This window comes from Leuresthes tenuis, unplaced genomic scaffold, assembly GCF_036924035.1.
Source record: "Leuresthes tenuis unplaced genomic scaffold, fLeuTen1.0.hap1 SCAF_24, whole genome shotgun sequence".
NCBI classification, from domain to species: Eukaryota; Metazoa; Chordata; class Actinopteri; order Atheriniformes; family Atherinopsidae; genus Leuresthes; species Leuresthes tenuis.
Genome location: NW_027325378.1, coordinates 641,296 through 655,111, shown reverse-complemented (window position 1 = coordinate 655,111; position 13,816 = coordinate 641,296). Strand labels below are relative to the sequence as shown.

Here is a 13,816-nt window from a genome sequence, read left to right as displayed (position 1 = left end):
GTCTCCAGTGTTGTTGTTGTCGTTATTATCTCCAGTGTTGTCGTCGTTGTCTCCAGTGTTGTTGTCGTCGTTGTCTCCAGTGTTGTTGTTGTCATGTCCACTGTTGTCTTTATCTTCAGTGTTGTTATTCCCGGTGTTGTTGTCATCTCCAGTGTTGTTATTGTCTTCAGTGTTCTTATTCCCAGTGTTGTTGTCGTAATCTCCAGTGTTGTCGTCGTTGTTGTCTCCAGTGTTGTTTCTGTTGTCATCTCCAGTGTTGTTATTGTCTTCAGTGTTCTTATTCCCAGTGTTGTCGTCGTAATCTCCAGTGTTGTTGTCATCATCTCCAGTGTTGTCGTCGTAATCTCCAGTGTTTGTTGTCATCTTCAATGTTTCTGTTGTCATCTCCAGTGTTGTTATTGTCTTCAGTGTTCTTATTCCCAGTGTTGTTGTCTCCAGTGCTGTTGTCGTCGTTATCTCTAGTGTTGTTGTTGTTATCTCCAGTGTTTGTTGTCATCTTCAATGTTTCTGTCGTTATCTCCAGTGCTGTTGTTGCCGTTGTCATCTCCAGTGTTGTCTTTATCTTCAGTGTTCTTATTCCCAGTGTTGTCGTTATCTCCAGTGTTGTCTCCAATGCTGTTGTTGTCATCATCTCCAGTGTTGTCGTTGTTGTCATCTCCAGTGTTGTTATTGTCTTCAGTGTTCTTATTCCCAGTGTTGTTATTATCTCCAGTGTTGTCTCCAATGCTGTCATTGTCGTTATCTCCAGTGCTGTTGTTGTCGTTGTCTCCAGTGCTGTTGTTGTCATTATCTCCAGTGTTGTTGTCATTATCTCCAGTGTTGTTGTCGTCGTTGTCTCCAGTGTTGTTGTTGTCATGTCCACTGTTGTCTTTATCTTCAGTGTTGTTATTCCCGGTGTTGTTGTCATCTCCAGTGTTGTCATTATGTTCAGTGTTGTTGTTGTCGTTATCTCCAGTGTTGTTGTTGTCGTTATCTCCAGTGTTGTCTTTATCTTCAGTGTTGTTGTTGTCGTTATCTCCAGTGTTGTTGTCGTCGTTGTCTCCAGTGTTGTTGTCGTTGTTGTCTCCAGTGTTGTTGTTGTTATTATCTCCAGTGTTGTTGTCGTCGTTGTCTCCAGTGTTGTTGTCGTTGTCTCCAGTGTTGTTGTTGTTATTATCTCCAGTGTTGTTGTCGTTGTCTCCAGTGTTGTCGTCGTTGTCTCCAGTGTTGTCGTCGTTGTCTCCAGTGTTGTCGTCGGTGTCTCCAGTGTTGTTGTTGTCGTTATTATCTCCAGTGTTGTCGTCGTTGTCTCCAGTGTTGTCGTCGTTGTCTCCAGTGTTGTTGTCGTCGTTGTCTCCAGTGTTGTTGTCTCCAGTGTTGTTGTCGTTGTCTCCAGTGTTGTCGTCGTTGTCTCCAGTGTTGTTGTTGTCGTCATTATCTCCAGTGTTGTTGTCGTCGTTGTCTCCAGTGTTGTTTCTGTTGTCATCTCCAGTGTTGTTATTGTCTTCAGTGTTCTTATTCCCAGTGTTGTCGTCGTAATCTCCAGTGTTGTTGTCATCATCTCCAGTGTTGTCGTCGTAATCTCCAGTGTTTGTTGTCATCTTCAATGTTTCTGTTGTCATCTCCAGTGTTGTTATTGTCTTCAGTGTTCTTATTCCCAGTGTTGTTGTCTCCAGTGCTGTTGTCGTCGTTATCTCTAGTGTTGTTGTTGTTATCTCCAGTGTTTGTTGTCATCTTCAATGTTTCTGTCGTTATCTCCAGTGCTGTTGTTGCCGTTGTCATCTCCAGTGTTGTCTTTATCTTCAGTGTTCTTATTCCCAGTGTTGTCGTTATCTCCAGTGTTGTCTCCAATGCTGTTGTTGTCATCATCTCCAGTGTTGTCGTTGTTGTCATCTCCAGTGTTGTTATTGTCTTCAGTGTTCTTATTCCCAGTGTTGTTATTATCTCCAGTGTTGTCTCCAATGCTGTCATTGTCGTTATCTCCAGTGCTGTTGTTGTCGTTGTCTCCAGTGCTGTTGTTGTCATTATCTCCAGTGTTGTTGTCATTATCTCCAGTGTTGTTGTCGTCGTTGTCTCCAGTGTTGTTGTTGTCATGTCCACTGTTGTCTTTATCTTCAGTGTTGTTATTCCCGGTGTTGTTGTCATCTCCAGTGTTGTCATTATGTTCAGTGTTGTTGTTGTCGTTATCTCCAGTGTTGTTGTTGTCGTTATCTCCAGTGTTGTCTTTATCTTCAGTGTTGTTGTTGTCGTTATCTCCAGTGTTGTTGTCGTCGTTGTCTCCAGTGTTGTTGTCGTTGTTGTCTCCAGTGTTGTTGTTGTTATTATCTCCAGTGTTGTTGTCGTCGTTGTCTCCAGTGTTGTTGTCGTTGTCTCCAGTGTTGTTGTTGTTATTATCTCCAGTGTTGTTGTCGTTGTCTCCAGTGTTGTCGTCGTTGTCTCCAGTGTTGTCGTCGTTGTCTCCAGTGTTGTCGTCGGTGTCTCCAGTGTTGTTGTTGTCGTTATTATCTCCAGTGTTGTCGTCGTTGTCTCCAGTGTTGTCGTCGTTGTCTCCAGTGTTGTTGTCGTCGTTGTCTCCAGTGTTGTTGTCTCCAGTGTTGTTGTCGTTGTCTCCAGTGTTGTCGTCGTTGTCTCCAGTGTTGTTGTTGTCGTTATTATCTCCAGTGTTGTCGTCGTTGTCTCCAGTGTTGTTGTCGTCGTTGTCTCCAGTGTTGTTGTTGTCATGTCCACTGTTGTCTTTATCTTCAGTGTTGTTATTCCCGGTGTTGTTGTCATCTCCAGTGTTGTTATTGTCTTCAGTGTTCTTATTCCCAGTGTTGTTGTCGTAATCTCCAGTGTTGTCGTCGTTGTTGTCTCCAGTGTTGTCGTCATTATCTCCAGTGTTGTTGTCGTCGTTGTCTCCAGTGTTGTTTCTGTTGTCATCTCCAGTGTTGTTATTGTCTTCAGTGTTCTTATTCCCAGTGTTGTCGTCGTTATCTCCAGTGTTGTTGTCATCATCTCCAGTGTTGTCGTCGTAATCTCCAGTGTTTGTTGTCATCTTCAATGTTTCTGTTGTCATCTCCAGTGTTGTTATTGTCTTCAGTGTTCTTATTCCCAGTGTTGTTGTCTCCAGTGCTGTTGTCGTCGTTATCTCTAGTGTTGTTGTTGTTATCTCCAGTGTTTGTTGTCATCTTCAATGTTTCTGTCGTTATCTCCAGTGCTGTTGTTGCCGTTGTCATCTCCAGTGTTGTCTTTATCTTCAGTGTTCTTATTCCCAGTGTTGTCGTTATCTCCAGTGTTGTCTCCAATGCTGTTGTTGTCATCATCTCCAGTGTTGTCGTTGTTGTCATCTCCAGTGTTGTTATTGTCTTCAGTGTTCTTATTCCCAGTGTTGTTATTATCTCCAGTGTTGTCTCCAATGCTGTCATTGTCGTTATCTCCAGTGCTGTTGTTGTCGTTGTCTCCAGTGCTGTTGTTGTCATTATTTCCAGTGTTGTTGTTGTCATTATCTCCAGTGTTGTTGTCATTATCTCCAGTGTTGTTGTTGTTATTATCTCCAGTGTTGTTGTTGTCATTATCTCCAGTGTTGTTGTTGTCATTATCTCCAGTGTTGTTGTTGTTATTATCTCCAGTGTTGTTGTTGTCATTATCTCCAGTGTTGTTGTTGTCATTATCTCCAGTGTTGTTGTTGTCATTATCTCCAGTGTTGTTGTCATTATCTCCAGTGTTGTTGTTGTCATTATCTCCAGTGTTGTTGTTGTCATTATCTCCAGTGTTGTTGTCATTATCTCCAGTGTTGTTGTTGTCATTATCTCCAGTGTTGTTGTCATTATCTCCAGTGTTGTTGTTGTCATTATCTCCAGTGTTGTTGTCATCATCTCCAGTGTTGTTGTTGTCGTTATCTCCAGTGCTGTTGTTGTCATCAGTGTTCTTATTCCCAGTGTTGTTATTATCTCCAATGTTTTCTCCAGTGTTGTTGTTATTTTTTTGTCTCCAGTGTTTTAGTCGTCTCCATCGTTGCTGTTCTTGTTATATTCATTGGTGTTGCTGTGGTTGTCTCCAGTGTTTTAGTGCCCACTGTTGTTGTCTCCAGTCTTGTTATCATTAGCAGTGTTGTTGTTGTTGTTGTTGTTTTTGTTGGCAGTGTAGTTGTTGTCGTCTGTGACTTTGCACGCCTCACATTAACCCGTCCATCTTTTTGTTCGGTCCCTCCCACCTTCCCTGATCAGTGAATCATTGTAATAAACTCTGTGGTTGTTTCAGTAACCGAGGCCTTTAACCATCTGTTTGACCCATTTTCTGTTCCTACCACAGAATGCCGTCTGAGTCTCAGGAGCCACGGGATAGAGGACCGCCCCCTCCAGTCACTCGTGCCGGACGCAGCGCTCAACTGGCCAAAGCCGCAGCTATAAGCCCCGCCCCTGAGAAGCGGCCTCGCGGGCGACCCCGGAAAGATGGGAGCAACGGCCGATCTGCGCCTCCAACGCCGCCTCCTCCTCCGCCACCGCCTCCACCTTCCAAATCAAGAAAAAAGTGAGTGTTTGTTGGTCGCATGACTCCTGCAGGGCGGCGCCTGTGAGGTTGTTCCTGTTGAGCTGTAGTTTCACAGGTGTTGGTGATGTTCAGCACGGTTTTCAGAATCACATCTGAAACATCATTGAGTTTTAAATCGGGATCAGACACTTTATTGAGCCTGTTGGCTGTCGAGGAGACAGATGCTGAGCTGCTGTTCCTCCTCCTAACTGAGGATTTCTGGACTCTGAGAACAGATGAAACTCACAGATATGAACAGATGAAACTCACAGATATGAACACCAGTTCTCTGCCACTCAGACACTGAAGAATCAGGATCTGATTAAAGACATTTTACTGATTCTTCCTGACGTTCATTTTACTGATTTTTCTGTTTTTTCTGTGGATAAAATAACAGAAAAACATGAAGAAGATCAGAAGTGGGAGCAGCTTTGTTCATAGTTGTGTTCATGAATTCAGAAAAGGATAAAAAAGGAATGTGTTCAGAATCCAATGTTCAGTATAAGACGCCATCGTGTGGTGATGTCATCAGTGATGTCAGCACAAAATTCTGTTTTACTCGAACTCTTCACTCGTGCTCTGTTGGACCCTCGAAATGGACCATCATGACTTCACTGTGGGTCACTGGAATCCAGTTTGGATTTTGGAGTTCTGAGGTTCATTACAAGCTGGATCACTGGAACCGCCCTTTTTTTTTCTTTTTTCAGAACATTTTCACCTGTGAATGGAGGCTCAAACACAGCGGGGCAGAAAATGTTCCTCACTGAAGGTTTTTCAGAGTTTCAGATCCAAACTAACTCAACCTAATCAGGTTGTGCTCAGAACCAGAGGCCTGAGATACTGGAAGTGCAGGGTGTCAGTCGGTCCTCAGAGAGATAGGAGTCCACATGTGTGTGTGTTGTGGTGACACATGTTGGGAGGAAGTGGTGGAGGTGCATGCTGGGTAACGAGCAGTGAGAAGGGGGTGTGGGCTGGATTCTACTGCCGCACACACACATGTGCGGTCGTGCCTTCGTCCCAAGCCTAACCGGGTCACAGAAATGAGGCTCTGCCTCATTAGAACCGGGCTTTGGTCCTGACAGCGTCACAAAAACTGCAACATCTGCATCTCTGGTTAAAACTGCTGCATGTTGGGTGGCACCACGCAGGTTCTGGAGTCCATGCTGTTCTCAGGTGTGGGATCTTACCTGCACAGCCCTCCTCTGCACCTTTAAAGTGTTCGGGGAACACAATGCAAATCATGATAAAGTGACGCTCTGAACGGAGCAAAATGTGTGAAATCGGCATGTTTTTATGGCGTCTCATAAGAGTTGAGCTTCAACAGAACACCCGCCATGACGTGTGTTTTATCGTTTCATTCGCAGGGGGCGGAGCCGAGGCCGAGCACAGGTAGAGGATGAAGAGAGCACAGACGACACGGAGAAGAATGTACCTCAGAGGACAGGTGTGTGTTTGACCCGATTTCCTTAGTTATCGGCTGATCTCATCTCCCTCTGCAAAGGTCTGAAAATCAGCCGCTGTCCCTTTTTCTCTGCTGTGATGAGGTCTGACATGTGGCGTTAAAACAAGTTTGTATGGTTTCACGTATTGTACTGCCCTCGCAGTGCGTGTGCTCAGTCAAAGCTGGACAGGTAAAGGTCCTCCTATAAAGACGAGGCTGTTCTTGTTCTTTAATGAAGTCCTTTGGCTTAGGGGTTAAAACAGAAACACAATCAGCAGTACAAATACATTTTCATTAAACATCAAAATAATTGACAGCATTAGCAGCTAGCATAAGCTATCAGAACACATGTCCTATAAACCATTATTAAATAATACTTTACAAAAAAGCAAGCATTAAATAATTGTGCACGGTGTTACTTGCAGATAAATGTTTTCCAAAAGCGTAGGAATCACTTCAGAAACATAAATGTGAACCTTTTGCTTCATCTGAGTTAACGATATGAAGGAAAAACCAACAAAGCTGAAAATAAAGCCACAGAGCGCCCACTCTGACACTCAAATCTTTGAAACATGAACCTTTATACCTTTTTATCTTAACTTCTAATCTTAACATTTAAAGGCAACACGGATATTGTTCAATTTTTGTTAAATAAAATAAGTTTGAGACAATAATGACACTCATTGACCTTATAACACCTGACGGTGTCAGTTATTAAGAAAAATAAAGAAATCGGCCAAAAACCAGAATGGGCAGGTCAGGCTTTTAACAGGTCGGTGATTGGCCAGAAAACGTCCCCTAGTTTGACCACACGCACCCGTCTGAATCATAAACCGTGTCCCAGACACCAGTGGTTCACAGCAACAGAAACAGAAACAGGACATGGGGAAGCTTTAGCTTTAACCTTTCTGTCAGAACAAAATTTAGTCAGCCGCACATTTTTACTCAAACTTCATGAACAATAAATATAGATAATTTTATATATATATATATATATATATATATATATATATATATATATTATATTTTAAGCAGACCAATCAGTGACTGAAAGAACACGAGCTTCAGCACCAGAAGCCCCATTTTAGCTACTTTTAGTTTCAGGAACCATCTTCTGAAACAGTTATTGCGCAATCCAACAATCCACCATCTGATGAAGAGCGGACCCCCCCCCCCCCCCCCTCATATTTGCATAATGAGGCAGAAACGCATACATGGACATACAGGGATGCATGTACAGCAATGTAAAAAGGAAACATGGAAACAAGTGGACATGTGGAAATAAGTAAGGGGGGAAATGTATGCATGTTAAAAAATGAATGGTGGAATAAAAGTTAAATAAAGAAATAGATATTTTGTAGGGAATTAAATCAATGCGATGTAAAGGAAAATAATACAGAAATAAATAAGTAACAAATAACAAAGAAAGTAAAGAAAAAGAAATGTGAACACAAGCATGAATGTATACAGTTTAAAATGAAAGGAGAGCAGCTATTAAACCCCTTTTCCAGCCCTCTATATAAACGGTCTGTTGCACTCAGCGCTGAGGCGGTCGGTTTTCGTGCCGCTGCTCACACTCCGCCCCCTTTTTCCGCCCAATGTTCCGACCTCAGTTCGGCGGCAGGCTGCCATGACAACAGTTGAGCACGAGCACTGGTCCTTGCTGCCCACAAACCGTTGCAACCATAAACGTTTGAGTCATCGTTTGTATGTTACTGAACTAGCGGTTAGCATTAGCTCGTGGTAATCGGACGAAATAAACACAAAGAACTCTTTACATCGTGTCCCCACGGAGGGTCGGTACCGATCCCACTTTTAGGAAAAGTTTTGCCGCCAGTCCTGCGTTGTACTGACCCAAACTGTAGAAGCAGTCCATGTTTAATTTGGGCACAAATGTATCTGTTATTTCATTTTGTAGCATTTATCATCACATAAACGTATATTTTTTTAACCTTTTATACGTTTTTGTATTGATCTCGGATACAGTTTCAGTCTGTCGTTGAATTCCAGTTGTAAAAAGTCGAGGTGTGATGAGACACTAACACTACATTACCCACAATGCAGCTTGGTTGGCAGCACAGCTGAGGGGCTTCCTTGGTGCTCCTGGGTCCGTCCTGTTGTGTTACATCGGTTCTGTGGTCTGATGGCTTCTGTGTGTGTTCCACAGAGGAGTCGAAGGAGGAGAAGGTGACGGAGGAGAAGGAGGTGGTGGTGAAGTCAACAGGACGTCGGCGGTCCTCCTCCAGGAGAAAATCCATCACAAACACTGAACCTGAACCTGAACCCAGCCAGGACAGGCTCAGTCCACAACCTGAGCTAGATCCCAACCCAGGTCTCCCTGACCCCGACCCCGACCCCCCAGCCCCTAAGTCCAGCCCAGAACCAGCTCCTGGTGCTGAGGAGGAGGACAAACCAAGTCCTACTCCTGCAGCCCCTCTCCCGGCCCCCAGTCCTGGGGAAGACCCTCGGGTCACCCCCCCTCCCTTGTCCCCAGACCTGATCCTCGCTCACGGACCAGATCCTGAACCAGTGGAAGAGGACCGGTCTAGCCCGAGCTACACCCCCGCAACTGTGGAGACAGAAGGGGGCGGGGCCAGACCTATGGAGCAGAGTCCTGCCACGAGTCCACGTTCCAGTCCTCCGGTGTCCCCGTGCCTGCAGCTGGAGGACGAGGACTCATTGTCCCCCCTGTTCCAGCGCTCTCTTTCGGAGGACTCGGGGGGCTCGCCCACCCCCATCCTGGAACACGCCAAAAATCGGTGAGCCAGAGTATGTGCTGTACCCTCTGTGGGTCAAATCAGAATCGGGTTTAGGCTCAGTTCAGGGTCAAATAACAAGACGGTGACACTTCAGCACCACCACTCACACACCTGAGACGCTGGTTGTTCAACTGCATCTCAAATGTGGCCCAAATCCGTAATGTACGTCGGATCTGACTTTTTTTCATGACCGTGTGAACAGCATAAGTCACACGGAATCCGATTGTTAGCAATTCCTACTTGGGACACTTTAGTATGTGCTCATAAATCGGATGCAGATTGGATTTGTTGCAATGTGACCTCAGTCTGAACGGTCAAATGGAAATTTCTGTGACTTATACATTACTCTCGATTGGGTTCATCACAAATCTGAGACGGAACACGTCTCCGAACATGATGGATAAGAACACAGACCTCAGCCCGTGGAAGACATTAGCCTGTGGAAGATGTTAGCCTGTGGAAGATGTTAGCCCGTGAAAGACATTAGCCTGTGGAAGATGTTAGCCAGTGAAAGACATTAGCCTGTGGAAGATGTTAGCCAGTGAAAGACATTAGCCTGTGGAAGATGTTAGCCAGTGAAAGACGTTAGCCAGTGAAAGACGTTAGCCAGTGAAAGACGTTAGCCAGTGAAAGATGTTAGCCAGTGAAAGATGTTAGCCAGTGAAAGATGTTAGCCAGTGAAAGATGTTAGCCAGTGAAAGATGTTAGCCAGTGAAAGATGTTAGCCAGTGAAAGATGTTAGCCAGTGAAAGATGTTAGCCTGTGAAAGACATTAGCCTGTGGAAGATGTTAGCCTGTGGAAGATGTTAGCCTGTGGAAGATGTTAGCCTGTGGAAGATGTTAGCCAGCAAAAGACATTAGCCTGTGGAAGATGTTAGCCAGTGAAAGACGTTAGCCAGTGAAAGATGTTAGCCAGTGAAAGATGTTAGCCTGTGAAAGACGTTAGCCTGTGGAAGATGTTAGCCAGTGAAAGATGTTAGCCTGTGGAAGATGTTAGCCAGCAAAAGACATTAGCCTGTGGAAGATGTTAGCCAGTGAAAGACGTTAGCCAGTGAAAGATGTTAGCCAGTGAAAGATGTTAGCCTGTGAAAGATGTTAGCCTGTGAAAGACATTAGCCTGTGGAAGATGTTAGCCAGCAAAAGACATTAGCCTGTGGAAGATGTTAGCCAGTGAAAGATGTTAGCCTGTGAAAGACGTTAGCCAGTGAAAGATGTTAGCCAGTGAAAGATGTTAGCCAGTGAAAGATGTTAGCCAGTGAAAGATGTTAGCCAGTGAAAGATGTTAGCCAGCGAAAGACATTAGCCTGTGAAAGATGTTAGCCAGTGAAAGACGTTAGCCAGTGAAAGATGTTAGCCAGTGAAAGACATTAGCCTGTGGAAGATGTTAGCCAGTGAAAGACATTAGCCTGTGAAAGATGTCACCCAGTGAAAGATGTTAGCCAGTGAAAGACATTAGCCAGTGGAATACGTTAGCCTGTGGAAGATGTTAGCCAGTTAGCCTGTGAGCCATTGTAAGACGTTAACTAGTTAGCCAGTGTGAGGTGTTAGCTAGTGTAAGACGTTAGCCAGTGGAAGATGTTTGCTCCATCCAACTGGAGCATTCAGAACAAGTTTTAACTTGCACAAAGTATGCTGGACAGTATTCAAAGCCTGTTGTAGCTTATTGGGCTTAGGGCCTGATTGGGTGAAGATACAGAACAGTACATCAATGCATCATCAGCATAAAAATTGAATTTGGCTTGTATATAAGATTTTTAAAAAAGGAATGGCACCAAGACTGAGCCCTGAGGAACACCCGTGGCTATCCTGAGTTGTTTGACACTTCTGAGGCTGTGTTTTAAGGCGACTGGTTCAGATGAAGGGATTTATAAATCTGAAAGCCAGCAGGTGACACCACCACCCACTCAGGTAACAACTACCGTCCTTTTGTCCAACAGTGTGAAGCAGTGTGCCTTCTGTTACCGTGGTGACCAGCCTCCTCTGGGCCAGGGTCGCCTGGTGGTGTTCGGCCCAACGCCCGGCTACATCCCACTACACATCTTGAACCGCCGCGCCTCCTCCGACCGGGACAACGACTGCCACGATCACTGCTATCGCTGTGACCAGGCCCCGCCCACGTGAGTGACCTCATTTCCTGTTTACTTAGAGAAGATCTGATTGGTCCAGACATGGTGATGGATTAACCCTGTGTGTGTGTGTGCAGTTGCAGCAGTCCAGAACAGTGTGGTGAGTCATTTTCCTTCTTTCAGCAGCTGATTATGTCGTGATCAGACTGATTGATCCGCAGTGTGTGTGTGTGTTAACCTGTGTGCTGATGTTTCAGATGAAGAGTCTTCCACAGAGTTCATGAAGCAGCTCGGACCCATCGGCCTTCCACATGACATCAATGTCCAATCACTGTTCGACCCCACAGGTAAAACCTCCTCCTCCTCCTCCTCCTCCTGCTGTCACTGTGCATGTTCACCTGACCGTGTGTGTGTGTCCAGGTCAGTGCTGCGCTCACCTGCAGTGCGCCGCCTGGTCAGAGGGGGTGCGTCGAGGCGAGGGCCAATCACTGCTCTACGTGGACAAAGCCATCGACTCAGGAAGCACTCAGGTGGGTTTCAGTTGAAGGTTTCCAAAGGCTGCGTCTTAAAAATGGTCCGAGATGAAAGGGAAACTGTAAATGGGAAATATACTGAGTGGGACCCAAAGTTTATAAAGGTTAATCACCTCATTTAGGTGTGCTGACATCACTGATGATGTCATTGCCTGGTAACATCTTGGATTCCACAACCTTTAGTGGGCTTTGAACATTTCCACGTTTTCCTTTTATTTTTTCCTATTTGATCGTTTTCTGAATCGTGAACAACTATGAACATCAGTAAAATGGCCAGAAATCATCAGTTAGGAGGAGGAACAGCAGCTCAACATCTGTCTCCTCGACAAAACATCTTCTCTTGTTAAATATTTTGATTCATTTTCTCTAAATTTCACCCAGACATCTTCCATATAAACACTTCCTGTTAGCTGTGAGCTAACGGCCAAACACTTCCTGTTAGCTGCATGAGCTAACGGCCAAACACTTCCTGTTAGCTGCATGAGCTAACGGCCAAACACTTCCTGTTAGCTGCATGAGCTAACGGCCAAACACTTCCTGTTAGCTGCATGAGCTAACGGCCAAACACGTCCTGTTAGCTGCATGAGCTAACGGCCAAACACATCCTGTTAGCTGCATGAGCTAACGGCCAAACACGTCCTGTTAGCTGCATGAGCTAACGGCCAAACACTTCCTGTTAGCTGCATGAGCTAACGGCCAAACACTTCCTGTTAGCTGCATGAGCTAACGGCCAAACACGTCCTGTTAGCTGCATGAGCTAACGGCCAAACACGTCCTGTTAGCTGCATGAGCTAACGGCCAAACGCTTCCTGTTAGCTGCATGAGCTAACGGCCAAACACGTCCTGTTAGCTGCATGAGCTAACGGCCAAACGCTTCCTGTTAATTTAATTTAATTTGTCAGTTTACTGGAACAATTTGAACATGAAGACACCTTAATTCAGGGATAATTCAGATAAAACATGTCTGTTATCTGGTGGTAGAAAGAAGATCTGATGACTTTCAGCCAGTTATTCAGGGGGGCGGGGCTTCAGGGGTTAAAACTTCTGAGGTGGTTAAGAGTTTTGGGAGCCAGTGAAGCTGCAGCAGAACGGGGGTGATGTGGTGAAAGAAGGGATCTGAAGTAGTCGATTCAGGAAGTGACACGGCTATGAACAAAGATGGCGGTGGTACAGGGGATGAGAGGGGGCGGAGACAATGACTTTTGTTTAGATGGAAGTATACGGTCTGAGTAATGCTAGTGATGGTGTATTGTTGAGGATGACACACAGACAGCTTTGGATTGAGTTGATTCGGTACCAGTTAGAAGAAGTTGAGCTTAGGGAAGGTGTGTGAACAGAATTTACTGGAGAGATGGAGCTGGAAGTCCTGGGCCTCAGTGCTAATGAGGGCTGTGAAGTGAATGATGTGAGTTGGATGAACTGAATGTGGCCTCAGATTTAAACCTGTTTAAAGGTGGGTGAGTAATGCAGATGGAGACGAATCTATCGATTATTCCACACCATCTCTAAGCTCTACCCTCTCCCCCTCTGTCCAGATGTGTGTATTCTGCCGGCGACTTGGTGCATCGCTGCGTTGCCAAGAGACCGGCTGTGGGCGGAGCTACCATTTCCCCTGCGCCGCTGCTGCCGGAGCTCATCAGGAGTGGAACCAGAGACTCGCGCTGTGTCCCAGACACGCTCAGACGGGTACAGGCCAAAGACCGCACCTCTGTTCTTCTGTGGCGTCGTCCTGCTCTCTTTCTGGCTGTAAACTTTGCGTTTCTGCAGGCTCCTCGCGCTGCGTGTCGTGTTCCGGCGGCGATGAACCCGGTGGCCTGTTGATGTGCTGTTGCTGTGGTAACTGTTACCATGGCCGCTGCCTGGACCCACCTCTGAGCCCCTCCCCTCTGTGTCGGGCCGGCTGGCAGTGTCCTCAGTGTCGAGTGTGTCGCAGCTGCAGGTAACACAAACCGTCTTTGATGTTTTTACTGTCTCACCAACATGAACTCCTGCTCTATATTTAAACATGAAAAAGGTTTGTAAAACTTGTTATTAAAGGTTAAAGCTGTTGGCTATATACAGACACAAGGAAACAGCGGCAGAGATTTACTGAAACATGGTCAAACATGAATATAAATACAGAATATGAGGCAGAAACAGAGTTTGTACAATTCTAAGGAGCTTGAATATATCAAGGCTAAAAGCTCTGATGTCTCAGCAGGACCTGGAGAAACCGGTCCATGCATTCATCTTCAGTAGGTTTGATTATTGTTAAAGCATCTTTAAAAAGTCCGTCAGACACCTGCAGCTCCTCCAGAACTCAGCTGCTGGAGTCCTCACTGAGACCAAAGAAGTGGAGCACATCAGTCCAGCTGTGAGGTCTTTCCACCGGCTGCCGGTCCATCAGAGGATAGACTTTAAAGTTCTGATGCTGCTCCATCAGAGGATAGACTTTAAAGTTCTGATGCTGGTCCATCAGAGGATAGACTTTAAAGTTCTGATGCTGGTCCATCAGAGGATAGACTTTAAAGTTCTGATGCTGGTCCATCA

At 45.4% G+C, this 13,816-nt stretch overlaps 1 protein-coding gene across 10 annotated transcripts in view; it reads left to right on the top strand.

Moving 5' to 3' along the window:
• The window catches only part of LOC140284933 (histone-lysine N-methyltransferase 2C-like), an 87,894-nt gene that overhangs the window by 10,908 nt on the left and 63,170 nt on the right, over window positions 1–13,816 (top strand). For 8 of the 10 annotated variants that reach the window (XM_072378976.1, XM_072378973.1, XM_072378978.1 and 5 more), the window contains exons 2-10: window positions 4,270–4,488; window positions 5,853–5,932; window positions 8,097–8,688; window positions 10,626–10,805; window positions 10,892–10,914; window positions 11,012–11,101; window positions 11,175–11,284; window positions 12,823–12,973; window positions 13,055–13,226. In XM_072378976.1, coding sequence (XP_072235077.1) covers window positions 4,271–4,488; window positions 5,853–5,932; window positions 8,097–8,688; window positions 10,626–10,805; window positions 10,892–10,914; window positions 11,012–11,101; window positions 11,175–11,284; window positions 12,823–12,973; window positions 13,055–13,226 — 1,616 coding nt within the window. In that variant the 5' untranslated portion in view covers window position 4,270. Of the gene's footprint in view, window positions 1–4,269; window positions 4,489–5,852; window positions 5,935–8,096; window positions 8,689–10,625; window positions 10,806–10,891; window positions 10,915–11,011; window positions 11,102–11,174; window positions 11,285–12,822; window positions 12,974–13,054; window positions 13,227–13,816 lie in introns of all 10 variants that reach the window. The other 2 variants (XM_072378975.1, XM_072378974.1) reach the window with 2 other exon arrangements.